The following is a 20,310-nucleotide window of genomic DNA, read 5'->3' as shown; positions in this document are numbered from 1 at the left end:
GAATAGCAGACAACCAACCCTTTTTTTGTATGATCTTTGTCTAGAGATTCTTGCTTTGAGCATAGTGATTAGTTGTGCCTAATTAAAGACAAGGTATTCCCCCTAATAATACTTTAAAACCTCACACATAACAAAAGATAAGCAAACATTAAACATTAATTATATAACATTATTTAAATATCAGGAGTTCAACAAGGCCTCCTGGTCAAAATATACAAGGACCATCAACATCAAGAGGACCAGTAATTGTTGACAATATTAATGAATTATTATTTGGGTAATTAATTTAATATATTCTTTGTAAAAAACCAGTAAATTGCAGACAACCAACCCTTTTTTTGTATGATCTTTGTCTAGAGATTCTCACTCTGAGCATATTGATGAGTTGTGGCTGATTGAAGACAAGATATATTTATATGGATGAAATATCAATTAGGCAAATAAATTTATAAAATATGTTACAATAAATGAAATAAATAAATAAAATATATATTACAAAAAAACCTTTTCAAACATTTAGGAGTTCAGATGAGAGTGATTTTGAAGAACTTGAAGTAAACATACCTGAACCTTTTGTAAATGAAGATAATATTAATGTTGAAAATGAAAATAATGAATACATATATGATTATGCAACTCTTCGTAAGAATGCAACAAGAAGTCCAAAACCTTTATCTGTAAAAAGATTAGATGGATTTAAATCACAATTAATTTTAACTGGGGAAAAAAAAGTAATACCCCTATCACGTACAACTGATTCCATTGGACCAATGATATACGTATGTGTCCATTGCGGTTCTCTGAAATTTCTCAGAGAAGAACCTTCCTTGTGTTGTGAAAATGGAAGATGTATGGAAATAGAAAAATATCGTAATCCACCCACTTATATTAAGGATTTAGTACAAAAATCTGAAAATAGATTGTCTAAACAATTTTTGAAATTTGCAAGAACTATAAATAGCTCTTGTGCATTTTCATCCTTATCATGTTCTAAAACAAAAACAATTAGAGGAGGAGGTGTTATCTTAAATGGTGAGGTTCATCAGTTATTTGGAGGCATAAATGAAGAAGTCATCAATAAGTATATTGTTGATTTTGCAACATTAAATGCCCTATTTGATGAACCCACTAATACATTTTACCCTCGTAACATCTCTGATCTAGATAGAGTGGACATAAGGGAGCTAACATTAAGAGTAATAAATATACTCAAGTTAGTAAACCCTTATGTCCACGATTTCAAAATGATGTTTGAGCGTGATTACAGTAATTTTACTACAGGCACTATTGTTCTATCTTCAAAAGCATCCACCAATCAAGGACATGTTGGGAGATATACACCGTTTACAAATCTTAAAGAAATAAGCATTCTTCTTGCTAATGAAGATAGAGAGTCTAAGGATGATGTCTTAATTGCCAAAGATGGATCAAAACAATTAATTAGGAATCGTAATAAGCATTCAATGCCCTTGCGCTTTCCATTGCTGTTTCCATATGGAACACATGGTTGGTCCATAGGAATTGAATCAGCTGAAAACTGTATTAGTAAGAGAAAATCAAATATTACACCTTGCGAATTTTATAAATATATGATCATGCTTAATCATGAGAATGATAACTGTTTACTAAAGTTTGGAAGATTATTCCAAGAATTTTTGTGTTGGGCGGCAATTGTGGTAGATGACAACAATCTCCACTTTTACCGTTTCAACCAAACATGCTTTAGAGCAGAAGTATATAAAAACCTAATGGATAACGACGGAGTAGAAAGAGTAGGAAAAAGATTAATTCTCCCTCCTACATTTTATGGTTCCGTACGTTGGCATTTGACACAAGTGCAAAATGCACTGTGTGCAATGCGCAGGTATGGACCCCCTACATATTTCATAACCATGACAACCAATCCAGCATGGCCAGAAATAAAACAATATTTGAGTCAAGGCATGTCTGCACAAGACAGACCAGATATTGTGGTTCGAGTTTTTAATTTAAAACTGAACCAATTACTGCGTGATATACGTTATGGCGAGATCTTTGGTAAAGTTCTCGCCATAACGCACACAATTGAATACCAAAAAAGAGGTTTACCACATGCCCACATTTTGGTTACAATCCAAGAACAAGACAGATGTCATTCTGCAAATGACCTAGATAATGTTGTTTGTGCTGAAATTCCACCTGGTCCATCACCAGAGTGTAATATGCAAGAAAACAATCAAAGAATAATGCTTCGTAATCTCATTCTGGATCAAAATACACATCATTGCATCAACAATGTATGTGTACGAAATAATGTTTGTAAGTTTGGTTATCCAAAACCATTTTTAACAAATTCATATCTTGATCCAGAAGAATCTTATGCATTATATAGGCGCAGATCTCCTCAAAACGGAGGAGAAACTGCAGAATATAAAGGTAAATATGTAGATAATAGTATGGTTGTCCCTTACAATCCACTTTTAAGTATTCGCTACAACTGTCACATTAATTGTGAGTACAGTTGTAGCACTAAAAGTGCAAAGTATATATATAAATATATACATAAGGGACAAACCAGACAAAATATTACAATAAAAACAGGAGATGAAATACAACAATACTTAGATATGAGATGTATTGGGAGTTGTGATGCCGCTTGGCGTCTCTTTCAATTCCCAATATTTAGTCAATATCCAAGTATTCAAAACCTACGTTGTCATTTAGAAAATGAGCAACAAGTGACCTTTGAAGAGGAAACTATCAACTTACTCCCCAATTCTAGTCGCACCAAGACTGAATTAACTGAGTTCTTTCAACTTAATAAAAGTCTAGAACCTCATGAGTTTGTGACCTATTTGGAATGTCCTGAAAAATACCGTTATGATGCCAGGTTGCGTTGTTGGAAAAAAAGAACCGAAAATTCATATCTAAGATATCTAACACTTGGTCGACTACCATTACTAACACCAAATGCAGGAGACGTTTATTACTTAAGAATGCTCCTAATACACCCTTTTTGTAAAGGGAAGACATCATTTAAAGATTTAAAAACTGTAAATGGTGTTCTTCTACCAGATTACAAATCTGTGTGTAAAGCACTTGATTTACTACTTGATGATCAAGAATGGAACAATGCTCTTCAAGAAGCAAACATATTAATGATGCCATCAGCATGTAGATGGCTATTTGTAACTATATTGGTATTTGGGGAGCCAACAAGCCCCCAAATACTATTTGAAAGTTACTGGAAAAACTGGATAGACGATTATAAACAACAAGCATCAAACAATAATATTAATTTGACGGATGATCAATTGAAACAATTGGTCTTAGTTGACCTGTTAAATAATTTACAGGTTTTCAACAAATCATTGGAGAATTACAATCTTCCCATACCAACAGAGGAAGATATCATAAATTTACAAAGAGTTACACAATTTCAAATATCACTGGAAGAAGAACTACAATATTCAGTTCAAGATTTACAAAATACATTAAAACAAAAAGAAAGTTTTACTCAGGAACAAAACAGGATATTTGAAAAAATAATGAATAATATTAGCGTCAATGAACAAACCCTTTTGTTTATTGATGCCAGAGGAGGTTGTGGAAAAACATATCTTTTAAACACAATCCTTGCAGCTGTCAGATTAAGTGAAGAAAATGCAATTGCCATTGCATCAGCAACAACAGGCATTGCATCAATACTATTAGACTTAGGAGGCACTTTGCACAATAAAATGAAAGTACCGCTTACAATTGACGAAAGTACTGTTTTAAACATAACTGTACAAAGCAAAGTTGCTAAAAATATACAGAATGCTAAACTGATAATCATTGATGAAGCTACAATGATGGATCGCTTAATTTTAGAAGCAATAGACAGATCCTTCAAAGACATCATGAACAATGATTTACCGTTTGGTAATAAAACAATCATACTATCTGGTGATTTTAGACAATGCTTACCAGTCATACCTAAAGCACGTAAAAACCAGATATTAAGCAGAACAATAAAAAATTCACATTTATGGAATAACTTTGAAATAATGAGTTTAACTCAAAACATGAGATTAGAAGCTAATCAAATACCATTTGATAATTGGCTGCTTCAAATTGGTAATGGAGAAATTTCAGATGTTTCACTTTTTCATAAAATAACACATTTAAAGTGTTCTGATGAAATTGAGGCAATGAACAGTATAATTAATGCTACATTTCCTAATATTAATCAAAATATTACAATAGCAAATTGTAATTTCGTCCACAGTCGTTGTATATTAGCACCAACAAATAAATCAGTAGATATGATCAATGACAAAATATTGAACTCAATGTCAAATGCAGAAACATTTGAAAAGTATTCTATAGATACGGTTATTGATTCATCTACTAGTATTTACCCAACAGAGTTCTTGAATACTTTAAAACCACCAGGTTTTCCGCCACATAAGTTAATATTAAAACCTGGTACACCATTATTGTTGTTACGCAATCTTTTACCAAAACAAGGATTATGTAATGGAACTAGACTTCTTTTCATTTCAATGGTTGGTAGACATATTTTAAAATGTAAAAACCTTACAAATGGAAAAATAGTTCTAATTCCTAGAATAAAATTGAATACTACAGAAAAGAATTGTTTTGTTCTTTTTTCTAGACATCAATTTCCAGTAACACCAGCATTCGCTATGACAATAAACAAAAGTCAAGGACAAACCTTAGGTACTGTTGGTTTGTATCTTGCAAATGATGTTTTTACCCATGGTCAACTCTATGTTGCTTTATCAAGGGTAAAGAAACCAGAATCATTGATTGTGGTAACTTTGAAAGAAAAACTTCAAAATATAGTCTTTAATGAAGTTCTTAGGTAACTAATTTGTTTGAAATAATAGAAACTCTTTTATATTATTTACCAAATTCCTTTCTGATTAATGGAAATTACCTTCATGCCAGGTAAAGTATTTAACAACACACCCTGTTAATTTTAGAATTAACAAAATTTTTCAATTATTGAAAAAATCAAATTTAAAGTCAAATTTATTTGATTTTAAATAACAAAAATGAAACAATTTGTTTCTATCATACAAGTGTTAACATTGAAATTAATCATTTCATTATACACTGATTTCTACTACTGTTCTATTTGCATAGACAGTAGTAGACCACTGTTAAGTAAAACTTGGGAAATTATATGCCTTTGTTCTTGACAAATTGGTTAATATTTATGTAATTTTAAATGGGAGAACAAATTTTTTTGTAAATAAACACAGAGATCACCAAATTCAAAATAATATTACTAACAGTGGAAACTGGCGGACTAATCATTTTCAATTATAAATATTGAAAAAGAAATATATAATTCATAATCATTTTGTCTATATATGATGTATATTTCTTTTTTTAATTATTAAATATTGACATGATTAACCGGACAAGTCTGAAACCCTTGTCAGAAAGTAAGTGACAGCACTGTTATAGATTTCACTAAATAGGTACATAACAATTTATTTAACAATTTTTGTTTCAATCACCTTTTTTACTTATAAAATTCAATAGCAATAATTTTTCAATTTTTGAAACTAGAATAACATTTTTTAGCAACAAAATGTTTATCTTTATGTAAATGGAGGGAGGGGATATTTTACTTTAAGTTTACCTCAATAATAAAGTCTTACATAGGTGTATTTCTTTCAATATTAACATTAATTAATCTGTTTGTTTTAGATTAAATCATCTACCTTCTTAAACGAGAACTGGTGCTTTCAACATGGTATGGCCATAGACATTAGGTAAGTGGAAATGTGGCATGTTGTTTTAAAATGTCGTCTTTGTATTACAATATATGCCACATTAACCCCTTACAGTCGGACCCCTAGCAGCACCTTAATCAGTCGGGTTGGGGGGGGGGGGGGGGGTAGGCATTGTTATCTTAGTTCCTATTAGAACTAGAGTGCTAAATTTTTTTGTATAAGTCCCCTGTGTTATGATGAATTTCCGACCTTAAGTAATTCAATGCCAATTTTCGCTTCCTTCACCCTTTTATTTAACAACTTTTGTTTTTAGGTCCTTTTTCACTTAAAAATTTCAAATGGCTGTAATAATTTTTAAATTTTGAAGCTAGAATACAAATTTTTGGGCAGAAAATGTTATTCTTTATATAAATTTTATATTTTAAATATCAAATTATACATTTCAGCAGCCGCGGCTGTACTTGGCAGCTGCCAGCCGCCACAATCGCCGTTCGGCGGGTAAACGGCGGCAGATCTTTATGAAATTTTAATAACTTGTGTAGACATGTAAGAAAAACTTAAGTTTAAAATTTGAAGTCTCTAAGTCAAAAATTCCGGCCACAGGAGCCATTTAAAGATTTCTGGAAACCTGGAGGATCAGGACCTGCAGGATCATACATGGAACCTGAAATTGACTTGAACACCTGTATTTAATATAAGGTTATACTACTAGAGGATATTTTAGTATTTTGGTAAGATAAAATATTTTTTTTAAGTCAAAAAATATTTTTGCTCTGTACCTGGATGACCATGCCAGGTTTGCTGGCATCCTGTGCCCGCCAGGATGGAGATATTCTAAATATTCCAACTCTCAGTTATGTGTCATACCTAAACTTAAAAAGTCACGTAGTTTGGGCTCTTTGTCTTTCACACACAAAAATGAGATAAAAAAAAACCGGTTGAGGGGGGGAGGGGGGCGTTAATTAATTAGATATTCAGATTTCTATCTGCAAAAACACGTCCCTGCAAAACATTAAATTTTTGTTATCAATATGAATTAGGATTAAGTTTTAAAATAGGCTTTTAGATATTCAGTTGTTTTTCGGCCAAATACATCCCAGCAAAGATTAAGTTTTCTAAAAGGATTTATTAAGATTAAGATATTTTTTCTCCGTTTCCTAAAACATCAGGGAGATATATATCTTAATGTTAATTAATCTTTGCAGAAAACTTAATCTTTGCAGGGATGTATAATATCTTCAGAGATATCTAACAATCGGCGAGAGATATATCTTAATCTTAATTAATCTTTGAAGAAAACTTAATCTTTGCTGGGATGTATTTGGCCGAAAAACAACTGAATATCTAAAAGCCTATTTTAAAACTTAATCCTAATTCATATTGATAACAAAAACTTAATATTTTGCAGGGACGTGTTTTTGCCAGATAAAAATCTGAATATCTAATTATCTGTCTTTAAACTTAAAACTTGCAGGGATATCTAACTACAGAACTCAACAAATATCTTATACTTAATTTAATAATCTCCTTACTAGAACATTTGTTAAAAAAATAGAAAAATCAACATGTTTAAAAGGACGTACGGAAATTCTGGTAATGATTATAGAGTTGCTACGCTTTCTAAATTGACCCAACTACTACAGGAAACATCATGCAAAGTTTGAAATCGATAGGACAATTTTAACATGCCTAACTTAATGCACAAAAGCTAACTGTCTCAGACGTAACCGAGAGAGATAGAGGGGACAATGGGCTGTTAATTATACCATTCCCCAAAGTTTTATTATAACGTTTTCTTATTCATTGGCTTAAGAACTTTGCAGACTTGTAATGAATTTTCTCGTATTCATTCGAATCCGGTGGATAAGAACCAATAATAATATCTAATTATCTGTCTTTAAACTTAAAACTTTCAGGGATATCTAACTACAGAACTCAACAAATATCTTAAACTTAATTTAATAATCTCCTTACTAGGTACATCTTGACACCAGAATGAAAACTAAATATCTTAATCGTAAATCTTAAAGCTTAACCAGTACTATGATACTATAATATGACTATTTAGGATATTTCATTGGGCCCATGACGCTTTTTTTCATTCAAAGGTGAAGCTAAAGGACTCTAACCTGAGGCAGCATTTCGCCCCCAAAAGGTAATTTCCAGGTATTAATATAGTTCTTTTTCAATGTAGTATCTCATAGGAAGAATCAACATTTATTAATGTTTTTTGAGATAATACAGTAGCCAATACCTTCCAACAGATTTTTTTCACTCTAAACATACTTTTAAATAATCGGGAATATATTTTAAGTTGGGGGGGGGGGGGGGGGAGGTGGGTGATACCACTCTGGAACACATTTTTATCTTAATATAGTGTTCAAAATTCATTTCTCCCCGTTCAATGATACAGCCAGAAAAAAACACCAGAATCTAAATATTAAATAAAAACAAAAGTAATAAAGAATATTCTAACATTTAAGTAGCAAACCTAATGTACATTACAAAAGAACAACTATTACCATTAATTAATCTTTATGTTTTAGAGGAAATCTGCCTTCACTGTTTGTTTGAGTCACCTAGTATTCCGGCCACAGGAGCCATTTAAAAATTTCTGGAAACCTGGAGGATCAGGACCTGCAGGATCATCCATGGAACCTGAAATTGACTTGAAAACCTGTATTTAATATAAGGATATACTACTAGAGGATATTTTAGTATTTTGGTAAGATAAAATATTTTTTAAAATATTATTCATATGCTACGTATAATTTAGGAGCTATGTGGTAAAATGTCCCAACTGGCTTAAAACTTGACTTGCGAGTAAATCATTAAACATTAAATTAAAGGGTATGCAAATAAAAAAATTACATTTTTAAAATTCTAATTGCTCAGCTTGTGTTAATAGTAGAAAAACGTTATGCATACCATTAGAACTGTTAGGAAGTCTATTTTTTGGAAATATAAAAACGATTCCTATGCTACGTATAATTTATGAGCTATGTGGTAGAATGTCCCCACTGAATTAAAACTTGACTTGCGAGTAAATCATTAAAGATTAAATTTTTCCACTTTTCTAACATTTATCAATACAGCTCTTAAACTAAAAATAGCACAAAAATCGTACTTATATTTCCATAAAATAGAGCTTATGACGGTTTTAACGATATACATAGCATTTTTCTACTATTCACACAAGCCGAGCAGTTTGAATTTTAAAAATGTCCGCATTTTTGCACACACTTTTTTTTATCTTTAATGATTTACTCTCAAGTCAAGTTTTAAGTCAGTTGGTACATTTTAACACGTAGCTCCTAAACTATAAGTTCACAGTAATGGTTCTAATATTTTCAAAAAATAGACTTCATAGCGGTTCTAACGATATGGATAACGTTTTTCTACTATTAACACAAGCCGCGCAATCTAAACTTTAAAAAGGTACATATTTTTTGTATGCTTTAATCTTTAATGATTTACTCGCAAGTTAAGTTTTAAGCCAGTTGGGACATTTTACCACATAGCTCCTAAACTATACATAGCACAGGAATCGTTTTTATATTTCCAAAAAATAGACTTCCTAACGGTTCTAACGATATGCGTAACATTTTTCTACTATTAACACAAGCCGCGCAATTTCAATTTTAAAAAAGTCCGCATTTTTTTTGCACACCCTTTTTTAATGTTTTTTGAGATAGTACAGTAGCCAATACCTTCCAACAGATTTTTTTCACTCTAAAGATACTTTTAGATAATCGGGAATATATTTTAAGTGGGGGGGGGGGGAGGTGGGTGATACCACTCTGGAACACATTTTTATCTTAATATAGTGTTCAAAATTCATTTCTCCGCGTTCAATGATACAGCCAGAAAAAAACACCAGAATGTAAATATTAAATAAAAACAAAAGTAATAAAGAATATCCTAACATTTAAGTAGCAAACCTAATGTACATTACAAAAGAACAACTATTACCATTAATTAATCTTTATGTTTTAGAGGAAATCTGCCTTCTTACATTGTTACAGTCACCTAGTATTCCGGCCACAGGAGCCATTTAAAGATTTCTGGAAACCTGGAGGATCAGGACCTGCAGGATCATACATGGAACCTGAAATTGACTTGAACACCTGTATTTAATATAAGGATATACTACTAGAGGATATTTTAGTATTTTGGTAAGATAAAATATTTTTTTTCAAAGCCCCCCCACCCTAAAAACCGTTAAGGGTTCATGTTCTTAAAATACAGAAATTAATATTTCATTACTATTAGTTGAAAGCAAAATTATCTTATTTTATGCAGAATAAAGTCATAATATGTCGTCTTTGTATTAAAATTTGGTTAAATTGGTTGTTTATATGTTTTTTTTTATATTCCTTTCTATATTTTCTTACAAACAATAAAAACAATATTGAAAAATTGTTTAAGACCTTTAACATTTATTTCATCATAATTAAGCAAAAAACCAAACTTTACCTAAATTGTATGATATGAAGAAACTAATGTCGTCTTATTATTAGGATTATATTGAAATAATTAATTGAATCTACATTAATCATTAATATAATATTATACACTATATTCATTAATAAATAAAGAATAATGCTCACACATATTTCAATTTTAATTATTGGCGCAAACAAAAGATACCTTAAAACTATGTACATTATACCTATACATGTACATTTATCCTTATACTAAAGTAACAGGATGTTGTTTGTCTATTCAAATTTGACAATCAAGCATAGCGAGACGTAAGAGTTCAGCGTAGCGAAAAAAATTATAGGGGCCGAAGGCCCCAAAAAAATCGAGCGAAGCGAGACAAGAAAATTAGAGGGGCCGAAGGCCCCGAAATTTTCTTGTGCCGCCTAGACCATCAAGCCTGGCTTGTGCCCTGCTAACTGTCAGTAGCAAGCTGTAATTCACCAACTTACTAGCCGATTGCTTCCAGCTGTGATGCTGTATTCATGGATGGCCGTCAACCAGAGCCAGCAGTCATGGCCGAGTGGTTAAGGCGTTGGACTTGAAATCCAATGGGGTTTCCCCGCGCAGGTTCGAATCCTGCCGGCTGCGAAAGTCAGATTTTGTTAGTATCTAGTGTTTTTTTTTACTTTTTTTGCAAAACCAGAAAGTTACCTTGCAACTCACATGGCCTTCCTGGTATAGTGTTAAAATAAGACCTTTGTCAGGTGTGGGGTTCGAACCCACGCAATCTTACGATTATGAGAGCTTAAATCTCACGCCTTAGACCACTCGGCCAACCTGACAGGATGCAACAGGGCGGCACTCATTGCAAAACGCATGAAATCACGACTGACAAGCACTGATTAAGCCAAGCTCTACAAAAAAAAATTATCACGACGAAGATGGGATTCGAACCCACGCGGGCAGAGCCCATTGGATTAGCAGTCCAACGCCTTAACCACTCGGCCACCTCGTCTATGATAATGATTAGCCTAGATTACTTTCAAAGCAGACATGACACATGACATCAACAAAAAAAAAAAAAAAAAAAAAAACCCGCAATATTGCATCAATCGTGTCAAAAGATTTCCCACGCCGGGAGTTGAACCCGGGCCTCCTGGGTGAAAGCCAGATATCCTAGCCGTTAGACCACGTGGGATTCTGTTTCCGTCCGGGATCGAACCGGAGACCTTCTGCGTGTTAGACAGATGTGATAACCGCTACACCACGGAAACTTGTTACATAGAGTAAACAGCTTTATTGCCCTCTGCTTTTCTTTAAGTGTGCTAGTTACTAGGCAAATATGTATTTGTGGTTTTCACTTTGGCGTACATAATTATATTGTAAAACAAGCGTCAGTGGTATAGTGGTGAGCATAGCTGCCTTCCAAGCAGTTGACCCGGGTTCGATTCCCGGCTGACGCATTTTCATCTCAGTTGCCTAGCAATACATTTTTGTACATTCAAAAAGTGTACTAATCCTGTACTGCCAACAAGCCTCCGTAGCGCAGTAGGCAGCGCGTCAGTCTCATAATCTGAAGGCCGTGAGTTCGAGCCTCACCGGGGGCAGGCTAATACTTTTTCATCTCCTGGTTGTGTTTTGAAAAAAAAGTTTTGTCAGAAGTGGGATTCGAACCCACGCCCTCATCGAGGACCAGAATTCTCACAACCACTCTCTATCAGAGAGCAAGGAAGTTGTCCTTGAGTCTGGCGCCTTAGACCACTCGGCCATCCTGACTGCTAATATAGTGTTCACGGATTAGGAAATTCCATGTTTTGATAACCCAAAAAGGTTAGCCAAAATGCAATGTTAGCATCCCATCTGGGGATCGAACCCAGGACCTTTGGATTAGAAGTCCAACGCGCTATCCTCTGCGCTAATGGGACTTGGTAAGAGAAAAGAAAATAGTAGCATTTGTTGACAGAAAACATTATGGAAGGCAAGTAAAAGAAAATCAAGTAGAGAAGAAAAAAAGCATGTAGTTTTTGCATTGTGCTAATACTTAAACATGTCATCTCAATCAGGCCCGTTAGCTCAGTTGGTTAGAGCGTCGTGCTAATAACGCGAAGGTCACGGGTTCGATCCCCCTACGGGCCAGCTAATACTTTTACCAAATTGAACAGTTTGCAGTGGCGGAAATATTTAATGGATAAAAAAAAGAAATTTCACAAGGTTGAAAAATTATCTCTCCCCGACCGGGAATCGAACCCGGGCCTTCCACGTGACAGGCGGAGATCCTCACCACTAGACTATCGAGGAATTCTTGTTGACCAGCTATTTTCTAGTCTCTACGTACGTATCACACTGATTGGAGACTTGAACAAAAAATGAGAGCGCCCGAGCAGGGGCTCGAACCCTGGACCGTTAGGTTAAAAGCCTAACGCTCTACCGACTGAGCTACCCGGGCATCATGCTATTTTACAATTACAGTAACAAAATTGTCTCACCAGATGGCAGCAGCATTTTAGTTCATGGTAGGCTTGGTTTTCTCTCTGTTTATTTTTGGTTAAGTGCAACCTGAGTTGTATAGAATAAATCATCACTCCATAATTTTCCTGTATTGTAGCATTTTGCATTTAGTATATGTCACATTTTCCATTGTTAAATGTCTACGGCCATACCATGTTGAAAGCACCAGTTCTCGTCCGATCACTGAAGTTAAGCAACATTGGGCCAAGTTAGTACTTGGATGGGTGACCGCCTGGGAATACTTGGTGTCGTAGGCAAATCTTTTCATCCTTTTTTATAAGTTGAGAAAAGAAAAAAACAAAGTCTGAGAAATGTAAACCAGACAACTGCTTATGTTCATTTTTTACACCTAAAGCCCTTATACAATGCAACCACTATGATATAATATGTAGTTACTGTTCTTGTCACCAGATGGCAGCTCTGTTTAGTTCCCAGTTAGGCTTTGTTTTCTCCGTGTTGAGGCATAAGTTTTGGGTTGACAACTATTATTGTTCGATAAAATGATATCTTTTAGTATTACACATACCTACTTGGATTAATATTTTAGTTACTTTGTGCTTGTATTTTATGAAAATTAACTTTTCCGGTCGGACCTGGAACAAATATCAAAAATATATGATTGTCCAAGTAACTTTACATCATTGTCTAAAACGACCAAGCTAATATTGCTTGATTCACTTCTACAAGAGGAGTGTATCAGCTCTGCTTCGATGGGTCGCTCACCTTGAGTCCGCTCGGGTTGAGTGTCTGTCTTAGTCAGTCACAAACATCTTTATTCAGGGTTAAAGAGAACCCACTAATCACTGGAAACCAATCAAGAACTTAGAACCATTTTCCGTAAATACCTGTACGTATTTTCTCTTGGTAATGCATTTTCCATTTAGTTTATGACACATTTTCCTTTGATAAATGTCTACGGCCATACCATGTTGAAAGCACCAGTTCTCGTCCGATCACTGAAGTTAAGCAACATTGGGCCAAGCTAGTACTTGGATGGGTGACCGCCTGGGAATACTTGGTGTCGTAGGCTTTAACATTTTATCCATATTTCAAAATTTGTCTCTTTTTCTTCCTTGTCCGTAGATTCCTGTACTGTTGAGCGTTTTGCATTTAATTTACGCGACATTTTCCGTTGATATATGTCTACGGCCATACCATGTTGAAAGCACCAGTTCTCGTCCGATCACTGCAGTTAAGCAACATTGGGCCAAGTTAGTACTTGGATGGGTGACCGCCTGGGAATACTTGGTGTCGTAGGCTATAACATTTTATCCATATTTCAAATTTGTCTCTTTTTCTTTCTTGTCCAAGAGAAATTTCTAATCACTGAGAACATAAGGTGAAACCCAAGGGGATGTAGCTCAGATGGTAGAGCGCTCGCTTAGCATGCGAGAGGTACGGGGATCGATACCCCGCATCTCCATGTATCATTTTTCCCCCTACTACACAAGCACCAAACAAAAAAATAAACACACAGAAAAAACAAAAGTCTGAAAATTTAAACCAGTAAAACTTTAAACCTTTTTGTTGCATTAGAATGTTATTTAATAAACCAGAAGTTAGAAGAGCATTTCCTCAGAGTAAATGTCTACGGCCATACCATGTTGAAAGCACCAGTTCTCGTCTGATCACTGAAGTTAAGCAACATTGGGCCAAGTTAGTACTTGGATGGGTGACCGCCTGGGAATACTTGGTGTCGTAGGCTCAATCTTTTTGGAATTTTGACCCAACCAATCCTAGCCCAAACCTAACTAAACCTCACACAAGTTTGAAAATCATGTTGTCACTTTATGTCTACGGCCATACCATGTTGAAAGCACCAGTTCTCGTCCGATCACTGAAGTTAAGCAACATTGGGCCAAGTTAGTACTTGGATGGGTGACCGCCTGGGAATACTTGGTGTCGTAAACTCTACATCTTTATCTTGTCACTGAAAACAGAAAAGTTGTGTTAACGTAGAAAATAATTGCTGCAACGTCCGGGAATCGAACCCGGGCCGCCCGCGTGGCAGGCGAGCATTCTACCACTGAACCAACGTTGCTGGCATGCTCTTTGGCTATTCGTATAACCCAACCCCTTGCTGAAAATCTTTATTCAGAAATCTGTCAATTTATAACCCAAATACAGATTGATATAGCTTTACACCTGAACGATTAATATGACTTGCTGTAAGTAGACTTTGGCAGTAGGTAAGGACTTTCTTCAGCCCGGCAAGACAATATCTGAGTGATCCTTGGTTCACTTGTACACACCTTTTAGTGAAGTGAATCAAGCAAGTATAGCTTGGTCAGTTTAGACAAATGGTAACTGCAATTTTAGCCATTCCTACCGTAGGCTATTTGTCAGCATGGTTGGCCAGTTTTATTTTCACAAATTTGAAGTGGTTGGTTGGAGATGAATGGTTTTGTGGTAAACTCATCCTGACATCCTGTCCCTACATGCCTGTTGTAATATGTTTCTTTAAGTGGGCTCTCTCATGGAAAGCCTTCAGATAAATTGGATGTAGTTCCAATATGATCCACTTACACGGAAATCTTTAGTAAAAGGCGAAAGATTTATTCGTGCTGTAGGTAGATCCTGGACATGCTCAAACAACACAAATAGCTCCATATCCTTGGCAGCTGTTAGGCTTGTTCCATTGACCAATCTAATGTAGTTGTCAGCAAAGACATGTAGAGATTGTGTCAAAGTTCAGCTTATTCACCAAAAAAACACAAGCCCCTAGAATAACTTGAGGCAGAAAATTATCCATTAAATGACATTCAACTTTAGGGGTTTGCACCACCTAGCATTAAAACATTGAACTACATAAAGGAAGTGGAGCCATTGTGCTTTTGGCAGCATGCTTGTTGACTTGTGCAAACTTGATACAGGTTGTACACAATGTATTGAGTGGTCCAGGTTAGAAGTGGGGACAAGTGGGCCGATCCTGGTGGTACTGCAATACCAGGCCAACCCGTGATAAGGCTGGAGCAAGCTCCAAGTCCTCATCCCCTAACAAAAATGAGTTTAATATCGAAGGGGACACATGGTCCCCGTATCAGATATTAAGCTGATAAGAACAGATACTACACTTTGATCTTAGCCAAAAGGCCGAGAAGCGATGCCGAAGAATAGTTCCAGTATACTACCTTAGAGTCATAACCTGACTATTGTACTGTCTGGCAAAAGATTGGCATGCAGGCTGCCTAATCATTGTTAGAGAGAGTATAGTCAATCTGCCTAGTTCAAAGCAAAAACTTTACTTTAAATTGGGCTTCGATAGAAGCCTTTTTCTGGCCAACTACACAAACTTTAGCAATTCCTGGTGTGTAAAATTTGAACTAGATGGTTAAGTTAAACATTCTAATTCTGTCGTCTGTTCTGTATTTATTAGGGGATGCGCGAACGCAGTCCCCAACTACCAAAAATTGTGCGTTCGAGTTACCCACATTTGGGGTAATCGTAGGGGTCAGCCATGCCTGAGTGCAATGGCACAGCCTCACCCTAGAGGAACCACCTTAGTGATCATGGTTAACCTCCACGCCAGGTAAGTATGAGGGAAAGAGTCGATTTCAGTGTATGGGTGACAAAGACTATAGATATTTTGCTGACCAGCTCCACGACTTTACACAAAACATGATTCAGTTGAAGTGTCCCCTCAGAAATGCTATATTTATACTTTTTCAAATAGTTGGTGACATACTTTGTTGATGAAACCTTCGGTAGGAGGTCTTCCATTGAAACAAATGCGACACCTAGAGGCCAAATTATTGACTACATAAAATACATGATTGCTACTTTACAGGTTATGCATTCCTATTGCAGATAGTGAGCTATCATCAGCTCTGACAGAAATAGCATTACAGTTCACACTGCAACCACTGGATCTATACACACCTCTTAGTGAAGTGAATCAAGCAAATTTAGCTTGGTCAGTTTAGACAAATACAAGATGCAAACTGTCACTTCTTATAACAAGATTACCAAGAGTTAGCACTGGTCGCAACGAAACAAACCTTACAGAAGGATGGTATGGTAATATCCACATTATAATGTGAAAATGCCTTACCAAATGTCTACGGCCATACCATGTTGAAAGCACCAGTTCTCGTCCGATCACTGAAGTTAAGCAACATTGGGCCAAGTTAGTACTTGGATGGGTGACCGCCTGGGAATACTTGGTGTCGTAGACTTAACATTTTTGGAATTTTGACCCAAACAATCCTAGCCCAAACCTAACTAAACCCCACACAATTAATGTCTACGGCCATACCATGTTGAAAGCACCAGTTCTCGTCCGATCACTGAAGTTAAGCAACATTGGGCCAAGTTAGTACTTGGATGGGTGACCGCCTGGGAATACTTGGTGTCGTAGGCTCAATCTTTTTGGAATTTTGACCCAACCAATCCTAGGCCAAACCTAACTAAACCCCACACAATTAATGTCTACGGCCATACCATGTTGAAAACACCAGTTCTCGTCCGATCACTGAAGTTAAGCAACATTGGGCCAAGTTAGTACTTGGATGGGTGACCGCCTGGGAATACTTGGTGTCGTAGGCTTATCCATTTTTAAAAAATTGCCTCAAAAAAGTTGTGATACTGTAGAAAATAATTGCTGCAACGTCCGGGAATCGAACCCGGGCCGCCCGCGTGGCAGGCGAGCATTCTACCACTGAACCAACGTTGCTGGCTTGCTCTCATGATATTCGTGTAGTTAGTTTTTGTGTACCTATTGCAAAGACCAACCATACAAAGTGCAGAGCCCAGGCAGCTAACATAGCCCGGCTAGCTCAGTCGGTAGAGCATGAGACTCTTAATCTCAGGGTCGTGGGTTCGAGCCCCACGTTGGGCGAATTTTTTTTTATATGGAACAGTTTTTAAAAATATATTTGAATTTGTTTCGTGATATACTGACAATAGGGTAATTCAGGCGCCATGGCTTAGTTGGTTAAAGCGCCTGTCTCGTAAACAGGAGATCCCGAGTTCGACTCTCGGTGGTGCCTTGATCCTTTTATTACTACTATCCATGGCTACACATACATAGGGTAAAGATTTGCAAAAATGCCGCGACCCGGGATCGAACCGGGGACCTTTAGATCTTCAGTCTAACGCTCTCCCAACTGAGCTATCACGGCTAGTTAAAACAATGTTGCTTATCTTGGTCAATATGGAAAAAAGATCACTTTTACATGACTCTAAAAAGTTTAGGTCCTACCGAGATTTGAACTCGGATCGCTGGATTCAGAGTCCAGAGTGCTAACCATTACACCATAGGACCTTGATGCAGATCTAAACTCCAAAGGGTAAAAAAAAATTAATTTTGTATAAAAAGAAAAGAAAAAAAACCTTATGTATTGGTTCCTGCCGGGATCGAACCGGCGACCTTGTCCGTGTGAAGGACACGTGATAACCACTACACTAAGGAACCATTGTCAACTAAGTAACCAAGCCAAGATACATAACAAACAGACATAAAATGTGCAACTACAAAGCCACGTCACTTAGCTAGGTCTCGTGGCGCAACGGATAACGCGTCTGACTACGGATCAGAAGATTGCAGGTTCGAATCCTGCCGAGATCGAAAATTTTAAAGATTCGTTTGGCTATTAAAGAAAATTGCTATAAAATAAGTCGCCCCCGGGTGGGCTCGAACCACCAACCTTTCGGTTAACAGCCGAACGCGCTAGCCGATTGCGCCACGGAGGCTAATACAAGATAAAAATATTACATTATTTTTAATATTATTCTATGGTGCCTTCAAATATAAAAACAAAAAAAAGATTGGTTTACTTATGTTGGTAGGGCTAATTACCACCGAACACTCATTAGCGCGGTCCGACTACTGACCGACACGGAAACTCTTGGCTGCTGGGTTTCCCCTCTGGCCCAATCCGCCCCTCATTAAGCAACCTGATCACCTAGGGCTCCCCCTAAGTGGCCATGTTGATGCCAGGCTTAGTGCGGACGCCAATTCAACGTGTTTCAATGGTAACCAGGCGTTCCCTGCCTCAAACCATCCCAAACTCTGACCTCCCAGTAGCAGGATTACAGAACCTCGCCACGGTTCCAGTCAACTATCACATCAATTTCTGTCACAATGTACCATTTGAATTGCAATTTTTTTCATATTTAATTTTGGGTGTAATTTCGCCAGCTTCCGTTATGGTCTAGTGGTTAGGATAGCTGGCTCTCACCCAGCAGGCCCGGGTTCGATTCCCGGTAACGGAAAAATACATTTTGTCGAACCCCCAAGTAATTATATCAACATCCCCGATCCAAAAAAAAAGGAGATAAAAAAAAGATAGAGAATTGGATATTTTTAAGTTTTTACTTTTCAGCCAGGGTGACACCAAGCCTGCGTGGCCTAATGGATAAGGCGTCGGTCTCCTAAACCGAAGATTGCGAGTTCGAGTCTCGCCGTGGGTAACATTATCTTTTAAGCAAAAGTTGTTTTGGTTGCAGTGCTTCCAAGGTTTCTTGAAGGCAGTGTAGTAGCAAATATGAAGAGTGAAAGCAAGCTGCTCTAGTGGCGCAATCGGTTAGCGCACGGTACTTATAGACAGTACAACAAGTTATGCCGGGGTTGTGAGTTCGAGCCTCACCTAGAGCAAGCACTTTTTCAACCCTTAAACCTGGCAGGGTCTTCCATGAAAAGAGCAAAAATATTTTTTTTACTTAAACAAAGCATTTTATCTTACCAAAATGCTAAAATATTCTCTAGCAGTACCTCATAATATCAAATACAGGTACTGTGGTTCGATTTCAAAATTTTTTTGTAACTATGCTTTACTAACCAACAATCAATCAAGGAAAAAAGTTTGTTAAAGAATATAGATAGATTGATATTTTCTTTTTACTACTGTTTTAAGTCTATCAAGTTAATAACAAATTCAATAAAATTTGACTGAATAACCATATAAATGTATAAAGATTTGTGATTTAAATTATGCCATGAAAAATCCTCCAATGAGTTATTTAAGCAAACAAAATTTAGCATAAATGGATATTTAAATTTTGTTTGCTTAAATAACATTCTATTGCAACAAAAAGGTGATGTTAGGAAATAATTTCTTGAATAAAATCATAAAACGTTTTTTCATTTAATTTTCATTTTTTCACTGTTGTGTTTTTATTTGACATTAAAAATAAAAATCATAAAAAATCTTCCAAATCAAAGAGAAAAAATCTTTGAATTATTGGTCAATTTAAGTTCAAAGATTTTTTTTTTGTAAAAAGTTAATTTTTTAAAAATATTTTAGAAAAAAATCTTCTAACAAAAAAAAATTATCATAATCCAAGATGGCGTCAATACATGTAAAATAATTTTTAAAACAAAAAATTAAAACTTGAATATCTTTTTTCACAGATTGAATTTCAAAAATCGGTCTGACAGTTTTTCCAAAGTCAGTATGATCTATTGAATGAAAAAGGTTTGAAACTGATAGAACATTTCAAAATAAATGGTTCCCACATTCTAAAAATTTTCCCACGCTTGACATTCTTGAAAAATGCTAAATAAATGGACATTTAAACAAACCAAAGATCGCGTTTTTAGCAATGGAATGTGTTTTGTAAAAATCTTTGAAACTTTTGATTTCATTGTTTATGTATGTACACTCAAGAATGATGAATCTTATCTGATCTAGAAAGGCAGAAGGAT

General features: G+C 35.8%; 2 protein-coding genes and 36 non-coding genes across 39 annotated transcripts in view; 20 read left to right on the top strand and 18 right to left on the bottom strand.

The window, feature by feature from the left end:
* The window catches only part of LOC145307687 (glutamine synthetase 1, mitochondrial-like), a 33,870-nt gene extending 23,912 nt beyond the window's left edge, over positions 1–9,958 (top strand). The window contains exons 10-12 of the mRNA XM_080150178.1: positions 7,801–7,898; positions 8,279–8,457; positions 9,729–9,958. Coding sequence (XP_080006304.1) covers positions 7,801–7,821 — 21 coding nt within the window. The 3' untranslated portion in view covers positions 7,822–7,898; positions 8,279–8,457; positions 9,729–9,958. The remainder of the gene's footprint in view (positions 1–7,800; positions 7,899–8,278; positions 8,458–9,728) is intronic.
* The window catches only part of Nedd4 (E3 ubiquitin-protein ligase Nedd4), a 103,217-nt gene extending 86,634 nt beyond the window's left edge, over positions 1–16,583 (bottom strand). The window contains exon 1 of one of the 2 annotated variants that reach the window (XM_080150171.1): positions 16,545–16,583. The gene's annotated coding sequence lies outside the window, so the exon portion shown is untranslated. Of the gene's footprint in view, positions 1–14,917; positions 14,942–16,544 lie in introns of those variants that run through there. The other variant, XM_080150172.1, reaches the window with a different exon arrangement.
* On the top strand, positions 10,724–10,805 carry TRNAS-UGA (transfer RNA serine (anticodon UGA)). Its single transcript has one exon. It is a non-coding gene; the product is annotated as a tRNA-Ser (tRNA).
* On the bottom strand, positions 10,916–10,999 carry TRNAL-UAA (transfer RNA leucine (anticodon UAA)). The gene has a single exon. It is a non-coding gene; the product is annotated as a tRNA-Leu (tRNA).
* On the bottom strand, positions 11,091–11,172 carry TRNAS-GCU (transfer RNA serine (anticodon GCU)). The gene has a single exon. It is a non-coding gene; the product is annotated as a tRNA-Ser (tRNA).
* Positions 11,284–11,355, bottom strand: TRNAE-UUC (transfer RNA glutamic acid (anticodon UUC)). The gene has a single exon. It is a non-coding gene; the product is annotated as a tRNA-Glu (tRNA).
* Positions 11,359–11,431, bottom strand: TRNAV-AAC (transfer RNA valine (anticodon AAC)). Its single transcript has one exon. It is a non-coding gene; the product is annotated as a tRNA-Val (tRNA).
* Positions 11,549–11,620, top strand: TRNAG-UCC (transfer RNA glycine (anticodon UCC)). The gene has a single exon. It is a non-coding gene; the product is annotated as a tRNA-Gly (tRNA).
* On the top strand, positions 11,692–11,764 carry TRNAM-CAU (transfer RNA methionine (anticodon CAU)). Its single transcript has one exon. It is a non-coding gene; the product is annotated as a tRNA-Met (tRNA).
* TRNAL-CAA (transfer RNA leucine (anticodon CAA)) lies at positions 11,811–11,933 on the bottom strand. Its single transcript has 2 exons — positions 11,896–11,933; positions 11,811–11,855 (listed from the first exon to the last, which is right to left on the bottom strand). It is a non-coding gene; the product is annotated as a tRNA-Leu (tRNA).
* Positions 12,010–12,082, bottom strand: TRNAR-UCU (transfer RNA arginine (anticodon UCU)). The gene has a single exon. It is a non-coding gene; the product is annotated as a tRNA-Arg (tRNA).
* TRNAI-AAU (transfer RNA isoleucine (anticodon AAU)) lies at positions 12,220–12,293 on the top strand. Its single transcript has one exon. It is a non-coding gene; the product is annotated as a tRNA-Ile (tRNA).
* On the bottom strand, positions 12,384–12,455 carry TRNAD-GUC (transfer RNA aspartic acid (anticodon GUC)). Its single transcript has one exon. It is a non-coding gene; the product is annotated as a tRNA-Asp (tRNA).
* Positions 12,531–12,603, bottom strand: TRNAK-UUU (transfer RNA lysine (anticodon UUU)). Its single transcript has one exon. It is a non-coding gene; the product is annotated as a tRNA-Lys (tRNA).
* LOC145308282 (5S ribosomal RNA) lies at positions 12,804–12,922 on the top strand. The gene has a single exon (XR_013876123.1). It is a non-coding gene; the product is annotated as a 5S ribosomal RNA (ribosomal RNA).
* LOC145308375 (5S ribosomal RNA) lies at positions 13,577–13,695 on the top strand. Its single transcript, XR_013876210.1, has one exon. It is a non-coding gene; the product is annotated as a 5S ribosomal RNA (ribosomal RNA).
* Positions 13,807–13,925, top strand: LOC145308443 (5S ribosomal RNA). Its single transcript, XR_013876275.1, has one exon. It is a non-coding gene; the product is annotated as a 5S ribosomal RNA (ribosomal RNA).
* Positions 14,016–14,088, top strand: TRNAA-AGC (transfer RNA alanine (anticodon AGC)). The gene has a single exon. It is a non-coding gene; the product is annotated as a tRNA-Ala (tRNA).
* LOC145308346 (5S ribosomal RNA) lies at positions 14,252–14,370 on the top strand. The gene has a single exon (XR_013876183.1). It is a non-coding gene; the product is annotated as a 5S ribosomal RNA (ribosomal RNA).
* On the top strand, positions 14,458–14,576 carry LOC145308530 (5S ribosomal RNA). The gene has a single exon (XR_013876356.1). It is a non-coding gene; the product is annotated as a 5S ribosomal RNA (ribosomal RNA).
* Positions 14,636–14,706, bottom strand: TRNAG-GCC (transfer RNA glycine (anticodon GCC)). Its single transcript has one exon. It is a non-coding gene; the product is annotated as a tRNA-Gly (tRNA).
* On the bottom strand, positions 15,132–15,249 carry LOC145308119 (U5 spliceosomal RNA). Its single transcript, XR_013875955.1, has one exon. It is a non-coding gene; the product is annotated as a U5 spliceosomal RNA (small nuclear RNA).
* LOC145308019 (U2 spliceosomal RNA) lies at positions 15,579–15,770 on the bottom strand. Its single transcript, XR_013875854.1, has one exon. It is a non-coding gene; the product is annotated as a U2 spliceosomal RNA (small nuclear RNA).
* LOC145307925 (U1 spliceosomal RNA) lies at positions 16,038–16,202 on the bottom strand. Its single transcript, XR_013875769.1, has one exon. It is a non-coding gene; the product is annotated as a U1 spliceosomal RNA (small nuclear RNA).
* Positions 16,584–16,721: 138 nt separating the features above from the next.
* On the top strand, positions 16,722–16,840 carry LOC145308567 (5S ribosomal RNA). Its single transcript, XR_013876391.1, has one exon. It is a non-coding gene; the product is annotated as a 5S ribosomal RNA (ribosomal RNA).
* Positions 16,841–16,906: 66 nt separating this feature from the next.
* On the top strand, positions 16,907–17,025 carry LOC145308209 (5S ribosomal RNA). Its single transcript, XR_013876053.1, has one exon. It is a non-coding gene; the product is annotated as a 5S ribosomal RNA (ribosomal RNA).
* Positions 17,026–17,091: 66 nt separating this feature from the next.
* On the top strand, positions 17,092–17,210 carry LOC145308230 (5S ribosomal RNA). Its single transcript, XR_013876073.1, has one exon. It is a non-coding gene; the product is annotated as a 5S ribosomal RNA (ribosomal RNA).
* Positions 17,211–17,266: 56 nt separating this feature from the next.
* TRNAG-GCC (transfer RNA glycine (anticodon GCC)) lies at positions 17,267–17,337 on the bottom strand. The gene has a single exon. It is a non-coding gene; the product is annotated as a tRNA-Gly (tRNA).
* Positions 17,338–17,429: 92 nt separating this feature from the next.
* TRNAK-CUU (transfer RNA lysine (anticodon CUU)) lies at positions 17,430–17,502 on the top strand. The gene has a single exon. It is a non-coding gene; the product is annotated as a tRNA-Lys (tRNA).
* A 77-nt stretch (positions 17,503–17,579) lies between these two features.
* TRNAT-CGU (transfer RNA threonine (anticodon CGU)) lies at positions 17,580–17,653 on the top strand. The gene has a single exon. It is a non-coding gene; the product is annotated as a tRNA-Thr (tRNA).
* Positions 17,654–17,712: 59 nt separating this feature from the next.
* On the bottom strand, positions 17,713–17,785 carry TRNAF-GAA (transfer RNA phenylalanine (anticodon GAA)). Its single transcript has one exon. It is a non-coding gene; the product is annotated as a tRNA-Phe (tRNA).
* Positions 17,786–17,856: 71 nt separating this feature from the next.
* Positions 17,857–17,928, bottom strand: TRNAQ-CUG (transfer RNA glutamine (anticodon CUG)). Its single transcript has one exon. It is a non-coding gene; the product is annotated as a tRNA-Gln (tRNA).
* A 77-nt stretch (positions 17,929–18,005) lies between these two features.
* TRNAV-CAC (transfer RNA valine (anticodon CAC)) lies at positions 18,006–18,078 on the bottom strand. The gene has a single exon. It is a non-coding gene; the product is annotated as a tRNA-Val (tRNA).
* Positions 18,079–18,158: 80 nt separating this feature from the next.
* Positions 18,159–18,231, top strand: TRNAR-ACG (transfer RNA arginine (anticodon ACG)). The gene has a single exon. It is a non-coding gene; the product is annotated as a tRNA-Arg (tRNA).
* Positions 18,232–18,282: 51 nt separating this feature from the next.
* TRNAN-GUU (transfer RNA asparagine (anticodon GUU)) lies at positions 18,283–18,356 on the bottom strand. The gene has a single exon. It is a non-coding gene; the product is annotated as a tRNA-Asn (tRNA).
* A 450-nt stretch (positions 18,357–18,806) lies between these two features.
* Positions 18,807–18,878, top strand: TRNAE-CUC (transfer RNA glutamic acid (anticodon CUC)). Its single transcript has one exon. It is a non-coding gene; the product is annotated as a tRNA-Glu (tRNA).
* A 125-nt stretch (positions 18,879–19,003) lies between these two features.
* Positions 19,004–19,076, top strand: TRNAR-CCU (transfer RNA arginine (anticodon CCU)). The gene has a single exon. It is a non-coding gene; the product is annotated as a tRNA-Arg (tRNA).
* A 94-nt stretch (positions 19,077–19,170) lies between these two features.
* On the top strand, positions 19,171–19,260 carry TRNAI-UAU (transfer RNA isoleucine (anticodon UAU)). Its single transcript is given in 2 exon segments — positions 19,171–19,208; positions 19,225–19,260. It is a non-coding gene; the product is annotated as a tRNA-Ile (tRNA).
* The last annotated feature ends 1,050 nt before the right edge of the window (positions 19,261–20,310 follow it).

Source organism: Acartia tonsa, chromosome 15, assembly GCF_053477335.1.
Source record: "Acartia tonsa isolate MP-2025a chromosome 15, ASM5347733v1, whole genome shotgun sequence".
Taxonomy (NCBI): Eukaryota; Metazoa; Arthropoda; class Copepoda; order Calanoida; family Acartiidae; genus Acartia; species Acartia tonsa.
The sequence above is the reverse complement of the archived record's forward strand: the minus strand, read 5'-3'. Positions and strand labels throughout refer to the sequence as shown.